This window comes from Taudactylus pleione, unplaced genomic scaffold (assembly GCF_031769625.1).
Source record: "Taudactylus pleione unplaced genomic scaffold, aTauple2 ptg000519l, whole genome shotgun sequence".
Lineage (NCBI taxonomy): Eukaryota > Metazoa > Chordata > Amphibia > Anura > Myobatrachidae > Taudactylus > Taudactylus pleione.
The window spans coordinates 303,261-329,436 of NW_028284921.1; the positions used below are offsets into that span (position 1 = coordinate 303,261).

Sequence of the window (26,176 nt, forward strand, 5' to 3'; positions counted from 1 at the left end):
AGCTATTGTTATATCTGCCATTATGCTTGGTCAGCATAAGATTGGCATTATAGTTACCAGGCCCCAAACCCATATAAGCTTCTATAGCACAAGGAAAATATGGGAAAAGCAAGAATAGTTCCCTCTTATACCAGAAAAGTCATTAACCAAATTAATCATACTGTACATTATTGTGTATTTATGGTGTCAAATCTATTATTCACCCCTCTACAGTGCAGCCTTGTAACTGCATTTATTGGTGTGCCCTGGTATAAATCATTCCGACCCTGTATTTGGCCAGGATCTGGAGGTTCCCCCAGGCTGAGCATTGGGAGTGGTGTGTTACAGCTATTGCAGCGTTGTCATTATTTTTAGGGCTGTCTTGCTAAAGTAATATACCTACTAAACTATGAGCCATTTAGTCCATCCAATCCTAGGCAATAAACAGCCTCCTCCCAACTGCAGCATGACATCACTGTGTATGTAGAAGTGCTTTGCGGCAGAACATGCGCAAGAAACATTGCAGCTTAAGTTTATGTTCTAAGGATTCTGCTGACATCACACAGATAACCCATTGGCACTAATATTATTCTCTCATCACTGAGACTGTGTGTGAAATGTATTATAGCAGAAGCCATATTTTCCTAGTTGTTCCCAAGATGTTCCAGTATAGCTTTATAAATAATGTACCATCCAATAAAAATGTATATAATCTACATATATCTCTTAAATATGCAATATTTACTCTTTATGCTATAGCTGCTCATGTATGTAATTTTACATACATACACATTTAAGTATTAAGCATACAACAGGATACACACACTATATTATATAATGAAGAATGTGTACTTCTATATTTATAAAAAAAACAATAAAACAAAAACACACCTTTATACCACATATGTTGCCTATATATTATTAAGAAACTAAGCAACCAAACCACATAATATAAATCTACAAGGTTATAGCATAAAAATCCAAGGAGAAATGTATGAACAAATGTATATATCCTAAAAATAGCCTTTTTTTTTTTGCAGAAAAAATTCACATATATAAAATATTCTTCTAAGAATATATTTTTAGGTTTTTTTCTTCATAAATATTAAAGAGTTCCTTGAATATATCCCCTCTTGAGATGAGTCTTAGTATGTATGATAGATGTCATGCAATGGAACCTGGAAGGTTGCAGCAGGAAAAGCTTGAGGTATATAGCCAGCATATCCTCCATACATTGCTGCTGCAGCGGCGGCATTCTTCTGTAGTGTGGCTAATGTGGCTGTAGTAGGGGCCGCAATGGGGACGTAGCTTGCGCCATAAATCCCTGCAGCAGGAATCCTTTGCACATTTGGAGCCATGGTGTACACTGGCGTTATTGGACGGCCCTGGAAGTCAGAATTCAAAGGATTTCTTTATTTATACGTTAAAATAAATAAACAAAAGGCAAACAAATATATTAAAACATTGTTTCCATGACTGTTACCCCTCTCTGTCATGAGTTAAGAACTATATTAAAGCTCTAATGCTGGCCATACACTAGTGCGATTTCGGGCTGATTGCCCGATTTTCGATGCGTCGTACGGTTAATCGCGTCAAAATCGTGTAGCATCTTGGTAGAATATGAACCGATGCGCGTTCCCGCCATTCTTAAAACGTATCATATGATCAAATGTGCAGCCCATCATATCTATCGTAATTGTATGGAGAGCGTGTGTGTTAAAAAACACCAAATCGTGCCACCGGGACTGCCGAGGCGTTCAAGGGAAAACGTACGATGAATCGCACCCTACTACATCGTACTAGTGTATGGCCAGCATAAATCACTGATATCTAAAATGGTTCATCCATGTTGGCTCACAAAATTGGATGGATCCATCCTTCGTGCATGCTGAACTAATAGAGCCTATTAGTGCAATTTGGCAATGACCAGACAAATTGGTGAAGAATGGTTACCAGTTCAGGACTAATAGTTGTTACACACACTAATATTGACAGTAACATTAATATGTGTCTCTTTTATTGCTAGGAAAGAAACCTCTGTCAGTCAATCGCAGCGTAACATTTCCACACAGTTTAGCGGAATCCATAATGAATGTATGGGGAGCAGACAACCAAGGCTGAGAGCAGCTAATGAAGGGAATTTCACATTCACCATCACTAGGTGTAGTTTGCAATAACAGACACAGCTTGTTATTAGCTGGTATATCAGTTATCGCTAGTTCCAGGTTACACAGTAGGTCTCAGAGCTGGCAATAGAAAAGAACTATTGAAGTCTCCTCTGGTTCATCACAACATTAAAAATTGCCCCAACCTCCAGAAAGTACAGCCCCGTAGCCCATCCAGAGTGCTCACCCTGAGATTCTTCCTAGGGATGAGGAGCCCAGCAATCAGATTATTAGTTTTACTATTTTAAGGTGCGTACAAACGTAACGATTTTCTGGACGATTTGTCGTTAACGATCTCGTTGTCGTTAAGTCGTTCAAAAAATCGTCAGGGGCAAAACGATGAACGATAACTACCAATGCGCGCTCCCGTTTGTAGTTATCGTTCATCGCCCATTCTGACGATTTCAGCTAAGCACAGCCGTCATCGTTGATGAAATCATTGTGAAAATCGTTCATTTCATTACATAAATTCGTTCTATATTTCAAGGGAAAATCTGTAGGGAAATCGTTAACGAAAATCGTTAACTACACAAATCGTTACGTGTGTAGGCACCATTACATTGGGAAAAATAGTAGAAGGTGTTGCCTTCTCACACACATACCCTGTTGAGTCTGTTTGCAGCAGATAATACAAAAAGGCTAATTAGCCTGTTATTGTGGGAGGGGCGGAGCTCTAAATACTCTCCTGTTATTCTCTCTCGATTGGTAGCAATTGATTCTGGTCTTTCCTGATTGCTTCTGTTGTTTTCCTTCTACACTTGTCCCCATATACAAAGCGTTCCATTCATTAATTTACCTCCGTACCGTCAGCACTCGCACAATCGTTCAGTCATTCCCTTATATACACCTATACCCCATGTAACAGCTATCTAAACTGTCATTTTATAAAATATACATCACTGCAAAGCTGGAAATCCGCATACTAGCAGTAACCCACATGGAGCCAAAACTTAATGGTAGTCGGGATGGCCTCTTACAGGAACTTGTGTCCCGGTGGTTTAAATGAATGCATTAGAAAAGAGATAAAACATTCTTTAATGTAGTGTGGCGATGAAGATTAATTTTTTTTTTTTGGGGGGGGGGGGATTTATCTAGCTGCAAATCATAATAAATATGCCCCTTAATGTTAGGTATCCTGCCCCCTTGCCTTTTCTTCCATTTAAACAACTTGCTACTCAGTCTTCACTATGTAAATACTGCATTCTCACTTTATTCGGTTCTTTCATTCTGTTTGCACAATTAACATTAGACTAAAAATAAGGAAATAGCTGTTAAAATCAATTATGACATTTAATGGTCAACCTGGAACTTCTCACATTGATACACAATACCAATGCCTGGTCCTTCATTTCATTCTATCATCCCCCTGATTTACACCTCATTGACTATTCCTTAGTCATTCCTAATACCCCAATGAACCTTACTGCTTTGATTTAAGACCCTCAGTCCATCTTTTATTCAGTCTTACCACCTAATTAGGCCATCATTCATATGAGACTATACATTAATTCATTAATTCTAGTCACATATTCCTTCAGTTGCATCATAATATTATTTTTACTAAACACACACACACGCACGCACGCACGCACGCACGCACGCACGCACACATTTCCCTGGGAACTTGTTACATTTATGTCACTAATTTAATCCCATTATACGGGATGTAGTATAAATCCCCGGCTGTTGTGACGCCGGCGCTCAGAATGACAGGACTAGAATCCTGACACCAGTCAGAATCCCGGCACCAGCATCCCAACCGCAGGCATCCTGACGGTATGTATTGGGTTAATGGGAGGGTTAGGATTACAGTTAGGCATTGGGGTGGGGAGTAGTGTTAGGCACTAGGCGGGGGGCTTAACGGGGGGGTAGGTTTAGACTGCAGGGGGGAGGTTAGGCTCAGGCTGTGGGAGTGTAGGGTTAGGCTTAGGTGCAGGGTTAGGATACTTACCGACAGGTGTCCGCCCAATATACTGTAAAATGTCCATATTGTATGACAAGGGTTGGGTATGAAATCCTGTCTGTCGGGATGCCGCTGGTCAGAATACCGACAGCGGCATATCGACAGCCAGAATCCCGAAGAAACGCATGGCAAGTATTTTGCAACCCCTACCCTAACCCTTCCTCCCCAGTGCCTAATCCTGACTTCCCCCCCTAGTGCCTAAGCCTTACCTCCCCCTCCCCCACCCTAATCCTAACACTCTCTCCCCAGTGCCTAACCCTAAACCTCCCCCTAGTGCCTGACTCTAACCCCGCACCCTAATCTCTCCCTAACACCCCGATACTTATCTTTGAGATGCCGACGGTTGGGATACTGGTTCCGGGATCCCGACCTATCGTATTTTGGCGCCGGTATTAGACCGGGATGCCGACTACATCCCGTATCACAAAATGGTCTGAGCCTTTGGCTGGAGTTGCTCTGAACTCTAAAATAGACTTTTTGTATCAAACACCCAAGCAAGGCTCTTCATGTACTAAACCAGAGGTACACCAGTGAGTTACCTATTGTAGCTAATCACTAAACCCATGATACTACAAAAGTACTCTGTCTAAGGTTCATGCATCCCTGAATAATTTTTTGTTTTATTGTCATTTGGATCTCTCCATATATTATAATAATTAAAAATTCTTGCAAAGGTTTCACTGTTCCTATCACTTGCTATTTCACACACATGGTGTATACTTTTGTTCAGCTACATTTAGGGCCTGATTCAGAGCTGCTCGTAAGTGGCCGCTCGTTCGTTCCGAGCGATGTTTGCCTAACTGCGCATGCGTACGGATCGTAATACGCATGCGCGAACCAGTCAGTGCGGCCGAAAATCGTTTGTTCGCTAAATAGCGAATGCCTGCTATTTTGAGTGACATGAAGAGGCGTATGTGGGTGGTAACAGGGGAAGGTGCTTGAAAACGGGGAGTGGAGATCCGAACGCAGGCGTGCTTAAACGTCAAAACGGCCGTTTTATGGGTGTGCATAATTAATACAGCAGCGTCATTGACCACGTCACTGGGTTATTTTATAGTCAGAACTGCTCGCAAGATTGCAGTAGGAAAAACCAACCACAAGAATAGCGAGCAGTTCATACGCTGGCCGATGTACTCGATTAATCTAATAAATAGCGGACATGACGTAGGATGCGAGCGGCCAGGGGGCGTAGTTATCCAAAAAACGACCGCAAGTTTTGTTCGCTCGTTCAGACCTAGAGGCGTGAACAGACCGCAAAGAGCGAACGGTTCATTTGAATAGCCACCCCTTTTTTCTGAACGAACGACCGCAAATAGCGTCCGGCTCTGAATGAGGTCCTTAATTTAGAACTTTGGCAATTTAGCTCCACCCATTCCAGTTTTACTGTCAATTATGATCGTTTTCCGAAATACAAAACAGGCAACAGCCGAATAATATTTAAAACCTTTTGTTTAGTTCAGCTATAGGTTCAAATCAATTAGTTATTCCCCCCTGCACACAGTCTGATCCAGATCTCACCTCTAGCAGGAGTGGAATTCCATTGGCTGCACACTACATAGATATGCCAAGTGGACGAGAGGTAAACCAATGATCCTGCCCAGAGACTCTGATTGTGGTATAAACATAATCACAGCAGCCTGGCAGCATCCTCTATTTTCTTCTCAGGTGCAGCCATGCCGTGTGTGGCCCCAGTAACATACTGATTGGTGGATGGGGCTGGTCAGCAACCAATCTGATGTGAGTTGGACAAAACATCTTGCGATCAGCTCACATCCAATTCATTGCTGTCCTTAGGTAAGAGGGTGGTCCCACTACTCCGCCAACGCCGGCACCCATGGTTAGTTCACCCATATACAAATCATTACTAATTATACATTCCTTTAGCAAATGTATTACCTGAAATGGTGGAGGTGTTGACACCGATGGAAGGACTGCAGCACTTGCGGGATCAGTCTGCACAGCGATGGGATTGATCATGTGTTCCATCCCATGGATTTTACCCTCTTCCATCAACTTTGCAGCCGACGCAGCCTGAAACATGGAGTACTGGGTGCCAATGGTGGGAATGGCCACTGAAATGTAGAAGTTGATCAGTAACACGTCTCACTGTTGAGAATCGAGAATACTAATATGTATAAGGAAACATCCTATCAATTCATTAGGAAATAGTAACGTAATAATAAAATAAAATAAAAATACTAATACATGAGGCCCTTCAGTCATGTGATCTGTTTCCTAATAAATTCAAAGGATCTATTATCCTCGTTATACTGGTCCAGCACATAGAATGGTTACTTCCTCTGACATTTGTCACTATCTGGTTCCAGCCTGTTCATAGGGCAGAAATGGATGTAGTTCTGCAATTCCCACACATACATGTCGCTTACTCCTATACACACTATTATATAAAATATATATATATATTTTTTTTTTCTTTATAAAATAAAATTCTACGAGCTACAATCATTTTTCTTTGCCAAGTTTCTTTACTGTTACATTGTGTTAGTCTTAGCAGATAAGAAGGCATGAATGAGTGATTTGGGAAAAATAATCAAGTGACACAAGATGATTGATAAATCTCAGTTACAAAGAGAACTATGTGTATAGATTCTCAATGACAAACACAATCTGGGCTGATTTACGTAGCAGTGTTGGCACATTTGTATTAAGTATAGATTGTGGAGTGATTTGTGAAGCATACAGCTGTATGTATGGAAACGCGGCGCTCTCTATTCTAATCTACAATCAAATGTATCTGTATATAAGGACGGTCTATCTGTTTAGAGACAGGGGTCTTTTTACTGAGCCTTGGATGGAGCTAAAGTGAACGGAGATAAAGTACCAACCAACCAGCTGCTAACTGTCATTTTTCAAACACATCCTGTGAAATGGCAGTTAGGAGCTGATTGGCTGGTACTTATCTCCATTCACTTTAACTCCATCCATGACTTAGTAAATAGACCCCAAAATAAGTAAATTTACACATACTGGTTTGGTGCATGAATGGCTCATCTACCACACTTTAAGATGGCCAAAATTGGTGGCTGGTAGACAAGAAATAGTTATTTACCAACACTGGTCAAAGGTATTTGCTCGAACACAAAGGCAACCCTATAGCATTTAGCTTTTATCTGCCTGGTGAAAATTATAACTAGACTGCAAGAAAAATGTCTGACTCACTAAACTCTGGTTGTTGTAGAAGTGTTAATATAATTAGGGATTAGAGATTGTGCATGGATGTATGTATAATATGTGTGTTTGTGTGTGCATGTATGCGCGTGTGTGTGGGTAGAAGACTATCTTCAAAGATGTAGAAAAATGTATTTACTCCAATTTTTGTTCTTTCTCACTTTCACAGATGTCTTCCAATGTGTCTGCCCTGAATGGATAAATTCACTAGTTAGGGATCAGTGTACAATGTCAGATATTAAGACTAACCTGTACCAGGTTTAAGAGCAACTGGATTGACCGCTGGTAATTCCAGGTTGGGTACAAGTTCAAAGCCTTTTTCTTGCTGTTTACCCTTCCCTTCATGATATCTGCTATAAATGCCACGGCCAGCCGAATATCCCCCCAGGTACGTTCCCCTGGGACCAGGAGCTCTGTTGCCAGCTGCACCTCGCCCTCTGCCTCTTATGCTGCCTGCTTGTAATACCAACACAATACAATCAGAAACCACAAGCGATCACGACTAAAGATCCTATAGAGTATATACTGAGCAAAGGATCTGAGCTTCCATTTTGGGCAATGACGCACTTTAAAGAACAAAGTGCCAATGTTCTCTCAAGGTTGTCCATCAAATCTTTTCTTAATTGAAGCCCATCAATTAGGGCAATTTCTCAGTGCCCAATTCTCTGCAGCCTCCCAGGCCATTTCAGCATGTTGGCTTAGAATTTAGGCGCTCGGTCTATAGTATGTATATATTATGTGCAAGGTCAATATACATTTTAAAATATATCACTTCCAAAATGGAAACACAGCTGAAGGAATACGCAGTTTCAGTATGTGGCTTAAAGGTAGAGCTAAAATACAAGTGAAGTAGAGCTAAAGCTTGTGATATTTTTGAACAAATCAATAAATTAATTTTAAAAACAGCCATATCGTGAAAGAATGTAAGATATTTGAAATGTTCTGTTATATCCCAGTTATCTAGTGAAAAACACTTTTGGGGCTGCAAATGACCATTTTGTGGGCTTAACCAATGGTCACGAAAGTACATTTTATTTATTTGCTAAGAACTTCTTTGCCCCGGTTGTGTCAGTAGCTCCTAGTGCATTGATAAGCTGCAGTCAAACTGGTTGTTCTTGAAGGTAAGAGGAACGCAGGAGCACTGCAAATCCATGGTACACATACATTTCAAATATGTTGCATTCTGGCAAGATTAATGATTATACTTATATATGTGTGTATGTTACAAAGTACTCTTACATAGATGATCTTGTATTTTAGCTGAGATGTGATTTATGACTTCAGTACAGAAGCATGAGGTAGAAGTACATGCTAGGCATAAGCCCCTATAATCACGGTTGTTTTACTGACATGTCAGACGCAGAAATCAGGTGACAGGCAAGGATAAACTGATAAGGGAGAAATGACGTGCACTGTGACCAATGGCAGAACGTAATGAGAATGTTCATGTGACCTTGGTAAGGTTCTCTTATCAGCTCTGGTCACACAGGATGAGGACAGCAGAACCTTTTGTACAGTGTTCCTCATGTACTGAAGCCTAATGGCTCACCTCAACTGCAAAATCAAACTCAAGGGGGGCAGTAGTTTTGGAGCTGTTGAATGTGCCATGTATTACACATGGTACCGACTACATACAAGTATTCACATTTTAAGACATTTATACAGATGGGCAGCTCATGCTCCTTAGGCAGTGGTCCCCTGCCAACCACCGCTGGATCCCTGTGTTTTTCAGTTCTTCTGGTTGGAAAACTGGAGACTGAGAGAAAATCTTCCCATTGGCTGCTGGACATGCACATGACCCCACCTGCTACGAAATGTCACCAATACCACAAATTTTAATTTACCAGCATAAATAGATTGCTATTATGGTACATGCACTTTGATGATGTTAGTGACATGGGGGAGAAGTGGACAAGTACAGAAGTTGCCCTTAGCAACCAATCAGCTTCTAGCTATCATTTTATAGAATGTGCTTGATAAATGCTACCTTAAAGCTGACTGGTCGCTATGGCCAACTTCTCCACTCTTTACACAGTTTGGTACATCTCCCCTGTAATGTGGCAGGGAGAGGCTTGTTGGCATGATAAGTAGCTGCTCGTAGATGCTCTGTTCTTCAGTCCTCCAGCCAGTTGAATTGAAAAAACGCGGTGCTTTGACACAGATATCAATGCCTTTCGCATAGGGGCATCCAAACGTACAAGTACAGATGTGTCCTCATACATCTAGCCTCCTTGCGCGTTACACAACCCTTCTAGTCGCGCCATGCTGTGTCGTGATTCGGTAGCGCTGAGCGTCTTTTTCGTGCGACTTTTCCCTTCAAATGTGTCTTATTTGCACGACATACATATTTAATCTGCTGATTAACATGATATGCGACATACCTATATTCTGCATGCGAAATGCTACGCTGCAGTGTCAGCGGCACACAGAATATAGGCATGCCCCATATCATGTTAATCAGCAGAAGCTGTGTGTGCATCTTATTTGTACCACTGTGCGAATAAGACTCATTTGAAGGGAGAACGTTGCATGAAAAGACGTTCAGTACTACCGAGGCACACAACGCTCATGCGTTACGTGTAACGTGACTTGTAGCGCACGGAGGATAGATGTATGTGGATACACCTGGATATCACTGTCCGCTAAAGAGCAGGAGATGCCCAAAGGTGGATATCACAATTAACTCAACGTCAGTTTCCCTCACAAAGGTGAACGCCAGTCACATGGAGTCTTGCCATGAGCAGATGGGTCAATCCACAACACAAAAGGAAACATTTAGGATGCATAAAATAATTTAGAATAATTGTACGTTCAAAACATAAACTCAGTTGGTATTCTTACTGGCCGTTAGCTTTTGTGTTGTGAACATTCTACCAGGTAAAGGCTGATCTGGCCATGTGTATTTATTTATAGAGTATAGGGAGACCTACTGATTGACGTGTGACATCCCATTTGGAAGACTCTCTGATCAGTTTTCTCTGAACCATGTGACCACAGATTGGAGGCTGGGGGGAAAGACGAAAAAGCGTTCCAGCCATATAATTTGTGAATTTATACTAATTCTGTTACATCTTAAATTAATAATACACAAAAGAATTTAGTGGTTTAGAAATTATATTAGTCAAGATGAAACTGCACACTCGAGCGTTATGCCAGTTCTGCAACAGAACGTGACACAATTACAAGGAAAAGTGTTTATGAAGGTAAAATGAAAAGTCATCATATCTCATTCTGTTTTAATTATGCATGTTTTGAAAACTGCCCAAAAGAACACTCAATTGTTCTTCTGGGATTTTGTGCAACTTTTACAGTATACAGTATACTCTCCGTTTTGAGTTTGACAATAATAAAATAAGCTAAACTAAAATTAACCAAAGTGTCAGCGCCTTAATACACCTAGCTCTAAAGCAATGCCAACTAAGCGCTACCACATAAGTAAGAGAAACAAAATATTAGAAAGGTATCACATATACCAATACACAAGAATGCAATAAAACAAAGTTCACCCGACAGGGTATATAAACTCTTATATCTTCAGACTGATTTTCAGAAACAAGGATATCTTTCCATGTGGTAGCGCTTAGTGATATACCCTTGTTGTTATATCTATGTAGGGGTTCTCTAGGGACTCCATTCTATCACTACATAGCAGCAACCGAGTGAAGCGCAGGTCCCTAATAAATGTCTGCAATGCCAACTAAGCGCCTGATTCAGAGACGGACGGAATTGTAAAGCTGCACACAAGCAGCTTTGAAATTCCGTCCATCTTAATGCAAATGCAGAAGCAGGTGACCAGTAGTTGGTCCTTTGGTCAGGCTGCATGAGCTGAAGCTTCCTGTAGCCTGACTGGATGCTGGTCACTTCAAAGGCCAGGATGCTCCAGTTTCGGGGACCGGGGACCATCCACGCCCCCGTCCCCCCAAAAGCCACAGTATTTCAATCATGCTGCGGCTTGGGGGGTGTCTGCGAGCGTAAATTGCAGGACCCGTTCGGCACATGCGCAGAACGGGTCCTGCTCAGACGCAGACCCCTAACCATCGGAGATGTACGTTCATCAGATGAATGTACATTTCTGAATAAGTCCCTAAATGCAATAGATATGTGTGTGACTACAAAGGTATGATATGTATGAAACCAGAAATGAGGTACGGTATATAGAAATGGATTTGCTTGCTATGAAGAAGTTAAACCCATTTTCACATTTAAATGATGGTTCTAGAGAAAATGTTTATTTTATTTTCTGACATGGCGATTAGGCTGGGTAGTATAATTTGCTACTAAAAAAAATAAAACCATTTTCTGAATTCTTTTAGCTGCTACATTCTGGTCACAGTGCACTACATAACCAATGAGAGGCAGCAATAACGGAATGACTGGTCATGGCAGTAAAATGTGTGGATCATGTCACAACAATGTGCTTGAAAAGTATATTCTAGACTACACACATTCTGGAGATTTGTGCTCTTTAGAAACATTTGAGATGATCTTTATAAATTAGCAGAAGAAAAGAGGGAAAGATTTGTTAGACAAAAACAATTACCGCATATCAAGTTCTGATAGCATACAGCACCCAGTTATTGCCAAACTACACTTCCCATAATGCCCTGCCTCCCGCAGGGCGCCAGTCCCGGGAAATGAAGTTTAGTAAAAACCGAGGAGCATGACATAAGACATACCTGAGCAACACTACTATTATACACTGACCAGAACTTAACACAAACTCACATAACGAGATATGTGTATTTTATAAGTATATTTCTTATTATTATGCTTTGTTAAACAATGAGATAAATAATAAAATCGATGCAAAGTTAAAAAAAATGATGTTGCCCATAGCAACCACCTAGATTCTGTCATTCTACTTAAAGTAAAGAATTCTATTGATTGCTTTAGGCAATACCCTTTTTCCTGTCCAAATTTTCATAAATAGCCCCACTGGAGCCATACGTACAAATATATTGTAACCCCTAGCAACCAGATGTTTGCTTTAGCTTTCTTTTAAATAATTTTGTTTATTTACATTACATTTTTGCACAATTTTATTAATTGACCCCATAGATAATTACCATTTTGTTATATTACTTAAATTAATAATATAATAGTAATTATAGAATGCAATGAAAGATTTATTCTAGCATGTATCTATAATTAGGATTGGACTATCTAAAGCTAAAATATTTCTCACCACTCTTAAGGAGGAGATGTATCAAACCTTTGAGAAAAATATAGTGGAGAATTTGCCCATAACAACCAATCAGCTTATAACTGCCATTTTATAGACTATGCTAGATAAATGATAGGAAGAAGGTGGTTGCTATGGGCAATGTCTCCAATGTATCTCTCTTGAAGGTTTGATACATCTACCCCATAGAATTTAAAGCAGCAATCCTACATTTCTTTAAACAGCAAATGAAATACCTTTTATGCTGGATACACACTCGCAGATATATTGGCTACTCAATTGATTGGCCAATATATCGTGTGGCCGTCTACCAGTGTGTACTAGCAATATGACTGTGAACGACGTTGTCCACAGATATATCTTGTCGGCTCTGCTGCACAGCTGATGGCAGATATATCTGCAGATATACTGGGGAATCGTGCTACGTGTACGGGCGGTCGTACACTTGCAACAGAGACTGTGGGAAAGGGGGGGCAATGCGAATCCCGGCCAGCGGGACCCATGGCCACATGACAGATGATGGTTGGTCAGTGTGTATGAACAACCATCACCTGCAGATCAGTCGATCTGCAGATATATTTCTTAGGTGTGTACCCAGCTTTAAGCATGCATCAGTTAGCTATTAACTGTCCTACAACAAATCATTATCTCATTTTCAAATTCTCTCTGAAGGATATACAAGCATGGCTACCAGACACCTCTGTTTTTTATGGAATTGCTGCTTTATCTAGATAATACATAGTCCAATAAAAACATTAACACATTTGTTACATTTACCAACCTTTAACAAAGTAATCTCTGTTGGGGCCAATCAGGGCATTGTAAGGATATCCGTAATATGCCAGTGTGTAAGGATCACATGAGTAAACATAACTAGGCTGGGTGACTTCAGTGGGAGTAGCCGTTGCAGGTGCCCCTCCTTTAGCAGCTTTCTGGTAACGTGTGTATTGTTCCTTATCAACAGGCTTGGCCAACGTAACTTCTATACAAGATCCTTCAAGTTCAGCCCCATTGAGGTTCCTCATGGCCTGGACAGCATCATCCCGGCTGGTGAAATGCACAAAAGCATAATCACGTATTTTCTTAACCCGCTCAACACACCCAGGATTGTACTGTCCAAAGATCTTTTTAATTACATCCTCAGATGTTTCAATCATCAGATTTCTCACGTAAAGAATTTTGACGGTCTCCATTACATCTTCATCTACATCAATCTCTGGTTCCGCCCAGTCAACAGCTATCTGGTGGCCCCACAGCTGGATTCTTCCTGGCATCAGTTTCCTTCTGGCCATAGCAGCCGCTCGGTGGCTTTCATACTCTACAAAAGCAAAGCCTCGGTTTTTCATCTTATCAGCAGCACTAGCATAGACAATGACATCTAAAACCCCTTCTGTTACTTTAGAGATTTCTTCCAGAATCTCTTCTCTCTTCTTCATTTTCGGAATCCCCCCAATAAAAAGCCGACAGTTATCTACACTGCAGCAAACCCCTAAAAGTCTCCCAGGCCTGATTTCATAGTTATTAAGTTCTCTAACTGCCCTCTTGGCTTCATGCTTGAGTGTGTACATGACAAAGGCATAGCCTCGGTTCTTTCCATCAAAGTCCATCATCAGGCGCATTTCGTAGATCCTACCTACGCTTTCAAAGGCTGGAACAAGCTCATCCTCATACACATCACGGGGTATTTTGCCTACAAACACTTCACAGCCACGCGGAGGATGAAGCCCTTCCCATCCAGGTGGTGGACCTCCATATTTCCTCTGTCCATTTTCTTGGACCATTGCATAACCTGTACGTTCCATGAGTGCAATGAGAGCAGCCTCGTTTGGTGCACCAGCCACTCCTTCTGTGATCTTTGACGCCGACATGTTAGAAGGATCGTTACTCATCATAGCAATAGAATCCTCTGCTGTCATTATGCCAAAGTGATGCAGTACTTGCTGAAACCTATTAAAAGAATGGACATAAAGCATTAGAACATGCAATAATGCAGGGCACTGCTACAGAGTAAAATAATAACATTTCAAATAAATATTTCCTTTCCTTCTCCTTAAGCGGCTTCCCAGAACAAATTAGTCATGTAAAAACTTGGCTTAAATTAAACTACATGAAAAAGTAAATGAAGAAACAGCAGATACTCCAGTAGTCAGAAGAAAGACACTCCTTATCATGCAGTGACTTGCACAATATAAAGCAGAAAACCTTTACCCAACTGTTATAACAGGAACATACAAAACTTTTAAACTAGATCTTAATTCATCATAGTCTATATCTGAAACACATGGCTAAATAATGCAAAATGGGTATAAATATATATTCAGATATTTTTATATACACACCAGGTTAATTGAGCAAAGCTCCCTCCAAATAAAAACTAGCAGTGTCCTATATTTATATGTCTGAATTTCATACACATTTTGTAAAGATTAGTCATGAGTGTCACCAGGGGTAAATAGGCTACTAAGGACTTAATTTGTTCTATATATGTCACAGCGCTAATAAACATTCCACAGCAATTACTACTGTATACACATTGATATGTATGAAATACGTGTTACCAGTAATGCTAGCTTACATAAAGGCTGTCAGTTTTTATCTTTAAAAATCATATAAAAACTTGTTAACATTTCTCTATGACACCTGAAAGAATAGCATCAAACTCTACATACAGTTCCTCCACACTCTGGGGGTGATTCAAATGTTTTTTTAGGTCGTGATAATTAATGAGTGCCCAGTTTGCTATTCAATTGTTCTGGGCGCTCATTAATTATCGCCCTCTTCTATGAGACGAGATCTAGACGTGTAAAACGGCTAAACCCGTCTAAAATTCTGGTTAGGGCGCGCTAATTGCGGTTAGCACGCCCTAACCAAGATCACACATTTCTGTTCGCACCCTCCTGACTGCGTGCAGAAATGCCGGCTGCTATCGCTCCCTGACAGAGCAACAATTGAATTGCTCTGTCGGGCGTCTTAAAAAAAAAAAGCCACCGGCAAAACATTTGAATCGCCCCCAAGGTGTTTCTCCTGTGTCCTAAATGGAAAGTGCTGCCAGAAACCCTTAAAGGAAACCAGACATGATAGAGATAAATTGATGTCTATGCCATACCAGTTATGTTGTCCACAAGGACAGCAGTCATGTATGGCACAACGGATGTGGGCAGCATAAGTGGCACATGATAAAGCTCATTGGCTTTCACATCCTATTTTCCAAACAGTTTTCTTGCTTTGAGTTTCATTTAGAATGCAACAACATGCTCGTAAGACCACTCAGTCGTTTTATGCCCTGAGGCATTCCGTTATTTAGTGATGTTTGAGAGGATTTTTGAGTTATACTGTATATTATATAATGCTGCAAAGCGTGTGTCAAGCAGCTGCACAATAAAGAGCTACAGGGAAGCTCCACACCCTTCCACTCCTCACAGCTCTCACTGGCTGCCTGCTGGATACAGCTTCACTTTTCCCGCAGCCAGAGCTGTCAACGAATGGTGCCGATGACCCCATCAACCTGCAGTACACCCTCACTCACACAGCCCCCCTCCCCCCCGCAATCATGCCCCCCACTAGTGGCTTTGAGACACAGGATGCATGGGTCTGGAGAGAAAGAAGTCGGGGAAATGATGCTTGCGAGATACAGGGGGTGCATGAGGCTGGAGGGACACGGGGAACCATGAGGGTTGAAAGACACAATGGGGAAATGTGGTTGGAGAGGCACCAGTGGAAAGGGCAAGTGGTGGGGGAGATCAGGTAGGTTCAGAATGTAAAGAACATTGAGGAATGGGGCTGGTGAGACATACGGGGGATGAAGCTATCTGACAGTCACACTAGCCAGCAACCTGTCGAAAGACATATCAATAATACTAGTATTACATTATATATTACAAGAATGCATGTTTATTTCTGATTAGACTGACTGTGTGATGCTTAGTTCCAACTTTATTGCTTAATAAAGAGATGGATACTGCAATTTTCCATGATAATGTGACACTATGGTACTGTTATGTTGGAATCTATGTCATTTTACCAAGACAGTAAGCATTGTGACTCCCCCTTCTAATGGGAATTAACACAATAAGAAAAATGAGGTTCTGCCTACAAGCCACAAGAAATCTAAATGTCAAAAGAGCCATTAGCAGATCTTCTACTTATAGTCTATCCTATATTGTCACTCTGATTCCAAATTCAGGAACCATTGCAGTTCTGGAGCATAGTCTGAGTACGGAGTAAAGTGCCCAGTGACTGGTAGAGGATGGATGCTAACAATGTACAAGTTAAGGAATAAGGGGATTTCTATTATATTATTATACTGCTTTGAGTTTTACATTCAATGGCAGTGTTTTCCCAGTTCTGTGCTATTCTAGGGAACCATTACAATCTCCTTGATCTAGATTCCTACACAAATGCACACAGCAGATTTGGATCACCAGCAAACTGTTGTCAGACAGGTTCTACTGGCTTGAGGGCACAATTACTTTTTAATTTGTTTGTTCGAAAAAGGTTGTCATGGTGAGTGCCACATAACCCAAGTGCCAGCTCAAAAGCATAGGAAGTCCTAAGGTGTATAAGCCTTAATAATCTTTAAAGACTGTTTTGCAGAACTACGCAATACAGGGCAATACTTCCCACCAAGCAGATATTATACCAGTAACAAGAATCCCAAGTAGAAGAACGGGGGTTTCTTAGCAAGAAATGGTGACCTTCATGTCCAGCTGTTAATAAACTATAACTCCCAACATGTACTGCAAGCCTGACATTTGTCAGAAGCGATTCAAGGTAACAAATCCCTGCTGTTGTGCTCTGTTTGCGTATAGAATGGTATATAGACATATTTATCAGAGTGAGAGGTTGCATTATACAAGGAGGAAGTAGACCATGAATTATATACATACTTCCCTACTTTTTTTTTTTTAACGAAATTTATTTTGCATTTTACATAAGTTAAGGTACAACAATATGCGCATGGATAAGAGAGATATTTAGCATATTACACAGATAAAAATATAGGATAATAAAGTATCCAAAATACACATATAGCAAAAAGACCAATCTGAAAACAGATAAAACATAAAAAGATAAAAGATTGCCATACTTCCCTACTTTTGAAATAGCATTTCAGGGAGATTGTGAAAGCAACATCTATGAGCACGGCGGTAAAGTGGGCGTGTACTGCTACATCTGAGAGGCGTGTCATAAAATTGACTTACATCCACATGTAAATGATCCCCAAAGCAGTTAGTAAGATCTATTTGTTGATGAAAACACACTGATACTTTTCAGAAAATGCATTTAGCCATAGGGATCATTGTGCCTTATAACCAGTGCAGGGAAATTATACTAGTGAATGTACATATATGTGTTTTTTCTTTATATAACAGCTTCGTAATGGGGTAAGGTACAATCAGGGAGATTACTAGACTCTTCAGAGTCAGGGAGATTGCTACTATTTCAGGGAGTCTCCCTGACAATCAGGGAGAGTTGGCAAGTATGATTATATAATACATATGAAAAATCTTTAACAACTATAATAGGTCATTTTATGGAAACACCATATTTATTTTCCCTGTTTGGCCTATTCATGATCCCTTATGGGCCGTATTTTTTTGTAACATGTCCCAAGGAGGTCACCTAATATTCAGCAAACACAGAAAACTTAGGGGTCTAACACTGCTTAGTAAAAGCAGTGTTAGGTCACAGAGTGAAAAGGGATAAGGTGCCAGCCAATCAGTTCCAAACTGTCATCTCACAGGCTGTATTTGAAAAAATGACAGTTGGGAGCTGATTGGCTGGCACCTTATCCCTTTTTAATCTGTCTCCTAACACTGCTTAGTAAATAGAGCCATTAAGTTTTCTCAGTTTGCCAGGGGATTGCCAGTGGTTTCCGAAGCCCCACTACTTCCTATGGGAAGGAGGGCCGTCTTGTGTACAGTAATCTGATCGGATCCCTCAGTCACTGCGTGTTATGCGGCTGTGCGCATGTGTGAACTCAGGTCACACATGAGCAATGTGCTAGATCGGAAGGGGTAAGTAACACTGACACTTCGGTAGCAGTGTTAAGCTGGGTACACACTGATAGTGATATCGCCCGCTCGTTTAAAGGGCGATATATCAATAGCGTGGGTGTGTACAGAACAACGCCATTCACAGATATATTTGATCTGCTGTGCAGCACAGCAAATGGCTGTACACATGCTGCAGCACCCGGTGGTGATTGACAGTTCAACTGGATGGGCAATTTAAATGCCCGCCCATTTGAGCTGTGAAGCCCAGCACATCGGGCAGACGAATTGGTAAGTGTTTATACACTTGCCAATTGACAGATAGGTCGGTCTAGTATGTACCCAGTTGTAAGCACTGTGGGGATAGCTGCTTTTTAGCGGTGCAAAACAGAATCGCTCTGGTAGTTAGGTATCTACATCTGCAACTCGCGGCAAGTTGATTACTTAATTATCGGAGGCCAATAGGTCCCCGATAAAGTACAGGCCTCTTTATACCATATGAGAAAAGTAAAAGTTATTTAATAAGAGGTTTTTTTAAATACTACATTGTATCACAAAAACTAGCAATTTAATGATGTCTCAATACGCATTAATGGATGCAGCAAGTAGCTTTATTTTTTTATTATAAGATCTCACCTGATAATTCTGATTGCATGTGGCATAAAATCTCAGCGGTTTGTTTTTGAGAGGTCTATTGACACATCGTTAATAGGTGAACTCTGTTTAACCATATATATTGTCTCAAAAAAACATTGATACTTGGGCCCAAGAGCTTACTGTTAATTTGGTTTCTGAAAATTAGATATATTTCTCTTGCATGAACTTTGAACCCAGAACTGAAATTGTACATTTTAAACAATAAACGATAAATAAATGAGCTTAATCTTAAGTCACTTGTTGCCAAAAACAGCCCTGTTGCCTATGTATACAGCAACCTGCCTACCACATTGTCCATAAAGGTCATTCATTTATGGCCTTTAGTGCTGTTTTCCTTGTCTTGCCTATAAATGACCTATATTAGTTCTACTATCCAGTACATCATTAAAGGCAAAATATTCCATCCTCTTGACCCTACGGCAAAATATCCCAGTTCAAACTGGATTTTCCCTATATTACTCTGATTGAAAACCAGCAGAGCAATACCTCATGGCTATGCAGATTGCCTAATTACAGGACCTGAGTTTTACTGGAGGTAGTCATAGAATATTCTCACTATTAAATTGCAAAGATCGCACTGCAATGGTAAATCACCAACATATAAATACAATATTATATATAACAAAAATAATATATATTTCATTTGCCTTTTCATTTGAAAATAAAATATATATTTTTTATAATAAAGCCATTTCACTTAAGGTTAGGGAAACTAAACCAGCCCCAAACTCAACCCTACGTAAAACTTGCAAGAACACCTAAACGCCTAGACCAGAGGTTCCCAAACTCGGTCTTCAAGGCACCCTAAAGGTCCAGGTTTAAAGGATAACCATGCTTGGATACATGTGACTTAATTTAGTACCTCAATGAATCTGTTTAACCATCTGTGCTCTATCATGGATATCCTTAAAACCTGGAACGTTAGGGTGCCTTAAGGACCAAGTTTGTGAACCTCTGTCCTACACTGACACTAAAACTTTTGGTCTACATATAACAATGGTCATAGGGTGTCCAGGTAAAAAGGAGTTTGGGAAAATGTTTCTTTAGTCACTGACTTGGAGTCCATGGAGTTTTAATGTCATCTTAGGAGCACAACACTAATTATTAAAACTGAGGCTTATACTGTATTTTCCCATCTCATGCATGCACTCACATCTGACCTTTCCATCATACACCTTGCTCTGTAATAAGCAAAGTTACTGATTAATCTAAGGTACCAATGACTGACTCGTACAAATCAAGCATTTAACCAGCTGCTGATATCAGTGTGTATGTGGGGGGAGGGTTCAATCTTCATATCTGTATTTTTGTCACATCGACAGAACTGAGCTGCAAAGTGCGGCAATTTGTGAGTGACCTCTGATCTGCGCTGTTTGCATAACCCTTTTATAGGAATTGTGAAATAAAGGTTTACAGCGATTGTCAAGGAATATACAGATCGAGAACATTCATCGACTTCTGCACAGGGTTAGTGTAATAAAAATATTGAAATGTTTAACTAGGGTTTAGGGCGAAGCAGGAAGATCTTTGCACTTAGCACGATTTGGCAAAATTTATAGCATGTAATCATACTTGTCTAAAGGGTAGAATAATATTGCTAGGTCAGTGCAGGTGGATCTGTTACAGACACCTATCTTACAGACGTGTAAACTCTCATGACTGATAACCCTTTCACTGCCTCCCACAGAATGGTAGACACAAGCAGTACCATTCTAAAACATGCCCCAAATAAGAATGTACATTATAGGCATCCAATAAAAAGTAGTGTGTTACTGACAAGTATTGGTTTAGAATTCCCTAGCAAGGACAGCACTGAGTTATGATTTGTTAAGACAGATTTAACCCCTTTTAGCAAATGCAGTAGATGCCTAACACCTATTATTCCGCATCCAGAACAGTAAAAAATGAAGCAGTCCTGGGCTCATAAAGAAGAGCACTCAGTTTTTAAGCGTTCGGGGTTGATCAGTGGTTTCCCCGACACTGGGATCATAATGCAAGCACAATGTGAGCGAATTCTGAGTAACGGCGCGTCTGAGTGAGACTTCAATGGCAGAAAAGTCATGAAAACAAGCTCTTATTGGACATCACCCTGAACATGAGTTTTCTTACAACTTTAAATACTAGTTAAACTGTATGATCAATACTGCACACAAACAGTTAATGTTCCCATGAAAGAGACACTAATAGCGCTTTTATACCGAAATTCCAGGCCTGACCCAGAGGTTGGAACAGGGTTCCAATCCGGAAGATACCCGGAATTTCCCCCGCGCCAACCCAGGATATTCCAGAGTCAGTGCCATTCACACCGGAGCCGGGTCTGCAGAGACACGGCTTTTCCGGCATTGAAGTGGATGCTTGGAGAAGACGTCATCTCCAAGCGCCACTGAAGCCGGCCAATCGGCAGGCAAGCAGCACGATCCAGGTCACAGTGACCCGGATCGCGCTGTTTACACTGCAGGGTTTCACGGGTTATTCCCATGTTAAACCCTGCAAGTTACCTGGGTTGGATTGCCAGGTCACTCGACCCAGCAATCCAACCCTTTCCCTTTTTACACCAAGGAGCTACCCGGGTTAACCCTGCAATTGCAGAGTTAACCCGGGTTTTAGCTCTGGTGTAAAAAGGGTATAAGAATAGCCAGATTAATGACATGATTACTCCCGTCAGGGAAAAACATATTTGGGAATAATGGATGGATGGATAAATAAATGGACTTATATATACTTTGTCCCTCGCTTGCCCCCAATATATTTGGTCCCTAGGCAATCACCAGAGTTCATCTAATGACATTGTTGGACCTGCCTAAATCAGATCAGTAGCAGACTGGGAGTGCTGGTCCTTATAGTGCTTGCATTTTTGGAGGCTTCAGGTAAATTTGCTGTTAAATTAAAATTACCTGGATACATGCCCTATTAGAATCTGATTGGCTGCTTATCTCACTCCAAGGCTTGATACATCCTTCCCCCCAATACGGAGACACTCAGGGGGCCATATGGCTCCCGATGATGAAGTATTCACATCGCCGCGGGGGATACTTATCACCTGAGCAATTCATCATTACTCCGGTGTGGGACAGCTGCGCTGAAAAGCAGCTGTCCCCGTGAATAGTAAAATTTCTACAGAAGTAGCAGCGTTACTTACCTGTCCCCATCTTCTGCACATGTGTGACCTGACTTCACGCATGCGCAAAGCCGCTGGGGAGGCAGTGAGGAGACACTGGAGGGATCCCTCTTTGTATCCCCCAGAACACCTTCCCCTATGAAGGAGATGGTCTACGAGAACAAGCTCCATCTGAAAATGGTGATTGTACTCACAGGCGGACTCCAAAAACGTTAAGTTTTCAGAGTTTGCTGAATATCAGGTGGTCTTATCGGACTCCTGATGATGAATGGCCTGTTACCTTAAATATGAGGAAACTATAGAGTTTCCGCATATGTGACGGGTCATTTTAGTGATGAGGAATAGGACCCTCACCATTAGGACCATCCTATTAGTAAAAGTGCTGTGAGCGCTCCACTGCTCGTATTTTCCTGAAATATAGATAGAAGACCAGAGGCGGTTTAAGAGAGGAGGGGGCCTGTGTGCAGGCTCCAATCGGGCCCCCTCCTCTCCAGCGGTGCAGTAGACTCTGGTGTTGTGCAGTGTTCCCAGGACATCTCTACTGCGCATGCGCAAATCACCTAAAATAGCCACAATGGCCATATTCCCGGTGATTTCTGCAGCCAGCGCCGGGCCGACGGAGCGGTAAGTATATTTATATGGGTACAGGGGGTGCAGTGTGTGGGCCCCCTAGACCCAGGGGCCCATGTGCACCACACACCTTGCACCCATTACAGATACGCCCCTGAGGAGACAGTATTAATTAGGCCGCAGTGTGCACCTATTGTTACTTATTTAATAAGTACTGTATATTTATCGAACAACATCCACTTACTATTTATATTTACTTCCTACACCAGCTACTGTTTTGCATGTCATCTATAGGTTTTGTAAGCTGCTGAAGAACTACAAGTCCAAGAATACACTGGCAAGCAAAGGTATATTTATATTTCTGTCAGAGGGTAATTCTGCAGATTTACATTAGTTAAACAATATGCGAGCTATAAGTCACTTGGCAAAGAGGGACTTTTGGTTCTGAATAAAACAAGGGCCCTCATTCAGAGCCGTTCGCTATTTGCGGTCGTTCGTTTAAAAACAAGGGGTGGCTATTCAAATGATCCGTACGCACATTGCAGTCTGTTCACACCTCTAAGTCTGAACGAACGAGCAAAACATACGCTCGTTTATTTGTTAAAAACGCCCCCTGGCCGCTCGCACCATACGTCATGTCCGCTATTTATTAGATTAATCGAGTACATCGACCAGCGTATGAACTGCTCGCTATTCTTGTGGTTGGTGTTTGCTACCACAAATTTGCGAGCAGTTCTGGCTCTAAAATAACCCAGTGACGTGGTCATTGACGCTGCTGTTTTAAATATACACACCCATAAAACGCCCGTTTTGACCTTTAAGCACGCCTGCGTTCGGATCTCCACTCCCCATTTTCAAGCACCTTCCCCTGTTACCACCCACATACGCCTCATTCTGTCACTCAAAATAGCAGGCACTCGCTATATAGCGTACAAACGATTTTCGGCCGCACTGACTGGTTCGCGCATGCGTACTAAAAAGCGTACGCATGCGCAGATGTGCAAACATCGCTCGGAACGAGCGTACTGCCGCTAACGAGCGGCTCTGAATGAGGGCCAAGGTTTTATGTCCATACTTTCTACTCTACAAAAAACGGCCTGGTGATTTATATATTAATATCCCCTATAAATCACAGTGAACAAACATTATTCCAAATGATCTTTTCGGTTTATATGGTTGCAGGACTGTACTGAGCAGCTCAGCTGGGTCTGAGATCTCTCTCTTCATCTGTCAAACATTATAGTGTAACATTGCCTGGACTGTCCCCTGTTTGCTCTCTTCATTAACAGAGCCGACACTGACGTCAGTTACTTACGAATGTAAAGCAGACAGAAATACAATCAGTATGTTTAATACTGGATTCATAATGTAAAAAGGGGGCAAGTGTAGTACTAAAATGCTGTGATAAGTTTTTTATTATTTAGTCATAAAATCTTTATTGACATTTCTGCAATTGTGGTTATGAAGGTCAGCAAGTGCCAATATTTATTATGATTATTATTATTTTTACATAAAATGTGTCTAATGCAGTATTTTCAGTTATGTCTGTCCCGAGATGAAGCCCTTCTGCTTCCACATTACAGCCCATCCTAAACAAGACACAAAGGGCCTGATTCACTACGGATTGCAATACTAGGTACGCATGCAGTGCAACTGCGATAGCAAGGCACTCCACTGCGATCGCAATCCAAACTCAGCACTGCATAAGGACGCCCACTTTACCATACGCACATCTGTAATACTTAGCAGAATAGTGAAACCATCGGTACAATCGAGTACCATCGGACCCATATGCACACTTGCACGAGCCCTGAGCTCCCTCAGACCTATGAGGCTGCGTATGGCTTCGCAGTGGCTAATTTCTGCACACCCCTGAAACGGCGCGCGAACACACTGGCACACCTGCGTTCAGCCGACCATGCCCCCATTACCACCCAAAAAAGGCACTTCCTGTCAATCACTCTGCGATGAGTCTACGTAGTCACTGCGATCACAATCCCAATTGCAATAGCTAGATCGTGCACTGCGATGAATACGCATGTACAGAATGCAACAATCGGCCAATTACATGCGTTCCTCGATGAATCAGGCCCAAACTGACATTGCAGTAAAACTTCATATACTGTAGCATTTGACTTAATAAACAGAATAAAAAGAAAAGATCGGACGTTGTAATGAGAGTACAGAACATATCAGGCCATGCTACAATATTATTGCAGAATGCCATGCTAACAAACATTTAAATAGGCCAAACAGTGTTTGTGTTCAAACAGACACAAACACACAAACGGCTGTACAGTTTTGGAAACAAATCACAATAAATACAAATTTATTATACACAGCTACAACCCCAACAATGAGCTAAATGTAGTCACTATCCACAGAGTAGATCATTTGAAAGAATTGTGGGGGCAGGGCATCATTCTGACCCAAAGCAGGGACAGTATAGAAGAAAAGAAGGACAGGTGGGGCCGGTTGGAAACAGGTGGAAGGAATATAGGAGTTAGATATAGTGGTCAGACAACTACTTCTTCACCACACAGCAGTACTTGCATGACCTGAAAGCCTACAAGGCAGAACAGCCATGAATTTCTCCAACCTGCTGTGAAGCTGAAAGTGCGAGACGTTCCGACCACAACATCTAACAGTCTTAAAGGGCAGAGACAGGGGAGACATATAATGGGATTAGGCTGAAGAACAATGCATACATTGTCCCTCTTAACCCCTTCACTGAAAAGAAAGGTAAAGAAACTCTCTGCAGCACAAACTACTGTCCGGCCCTCCAATTGGTGCCAATGAGAAAAGAAACACCAAAAACTATTTACCATGGAAAAGATTTAGCCAAATTAAAGCAGAACTGAATCTAATTAAAAGATTAGAACGTTTACCCCACCTCAGATTAGACTGGTCTCCTATCCATCACGTAATCTTATCTGTTATAAAGTGCAACACCATGTAAAATCAATCGCCATAGACAAACACGTCTCGTGTACTCCATGTACCAGGCACTCCCCAGGATCCAAGGACCTTTCCTGGTCATGTATTCACCTGCCGCAGTCTGTTCTGCCAAACTGTATTATCGTTTTATACGTAGCCTGGGTACAGAAGTTTCTGCACACATACACAGGCGTTTCCATCTATGTACTGACCGAAGGAGCGTGGTCTCCTTACGCAAACATATGAGATTAATAATAAGAGATCAAGGGGCATATGTATCAAAGCTTGATGTGAGATAAAATTGTGAGATATAGATCACCAAACAATCAGCTTCTAGCTTACATTTTGCAGGCTGTGTTTAAGAAATCATAGTTTGGAACTGATTGGTTGGTGATATATATTTCACAATTTTATCTCACATCA

At 41.3% G+C, this 26,176-nt stretch overlaps 1 protein-coding gene across 5 annotated transcripts in view; it reads right to left on the bottom strand.

The window, feature by feature from the left end:
* Nucleotides 1-1,010: 1,010 nt before the first annotated feature.
* RBM47 (RNA binding motif protein 47) overlaps nucleotides 1,011-26,176 on the bottom strand; it is a 165,578-nt gene continuing 140,412 nt past the window's right edge. For 3 of the 5 annotated variants that reach the window (XM_088450560.1, XM_088450558.1, XM_088450561.1), the window contains 4 exons: nucleotides 13,260-14,425; nucleotides 7,546-7,752; nucleotides 6,004-6,179; nucleotides 1,011-1,364 (listed from right to left, as the gene is read on the bottom strand). In XM_088450560.1, coding sequence (XP_088306686.1) covers nucleotides 1,125-1,364; nucleotides 6,004-6,179; nucleotides 7,546-7,752; nucleotides 13,260-14,394 — 1,758 coding nt within the window. In that variant the 5' untranslated portion in view covers nucleotides 14,395-14,425 and the 3' untranslated portion in view covers nucleotides 1,011-1,124. Of the gene's footprint in view, nucleotides 1,365-6,003; nucleotides 6,180-7,545; nucleotides 7,753-10,226; nucleotides 10,302-13,259; nucleotides 14,426-26,176 lie in introns of all 5 variants that reach the window. The other 2 variants (XM_088450562.1, XM_088450559.1) reach the window with 2 other exon arrangements.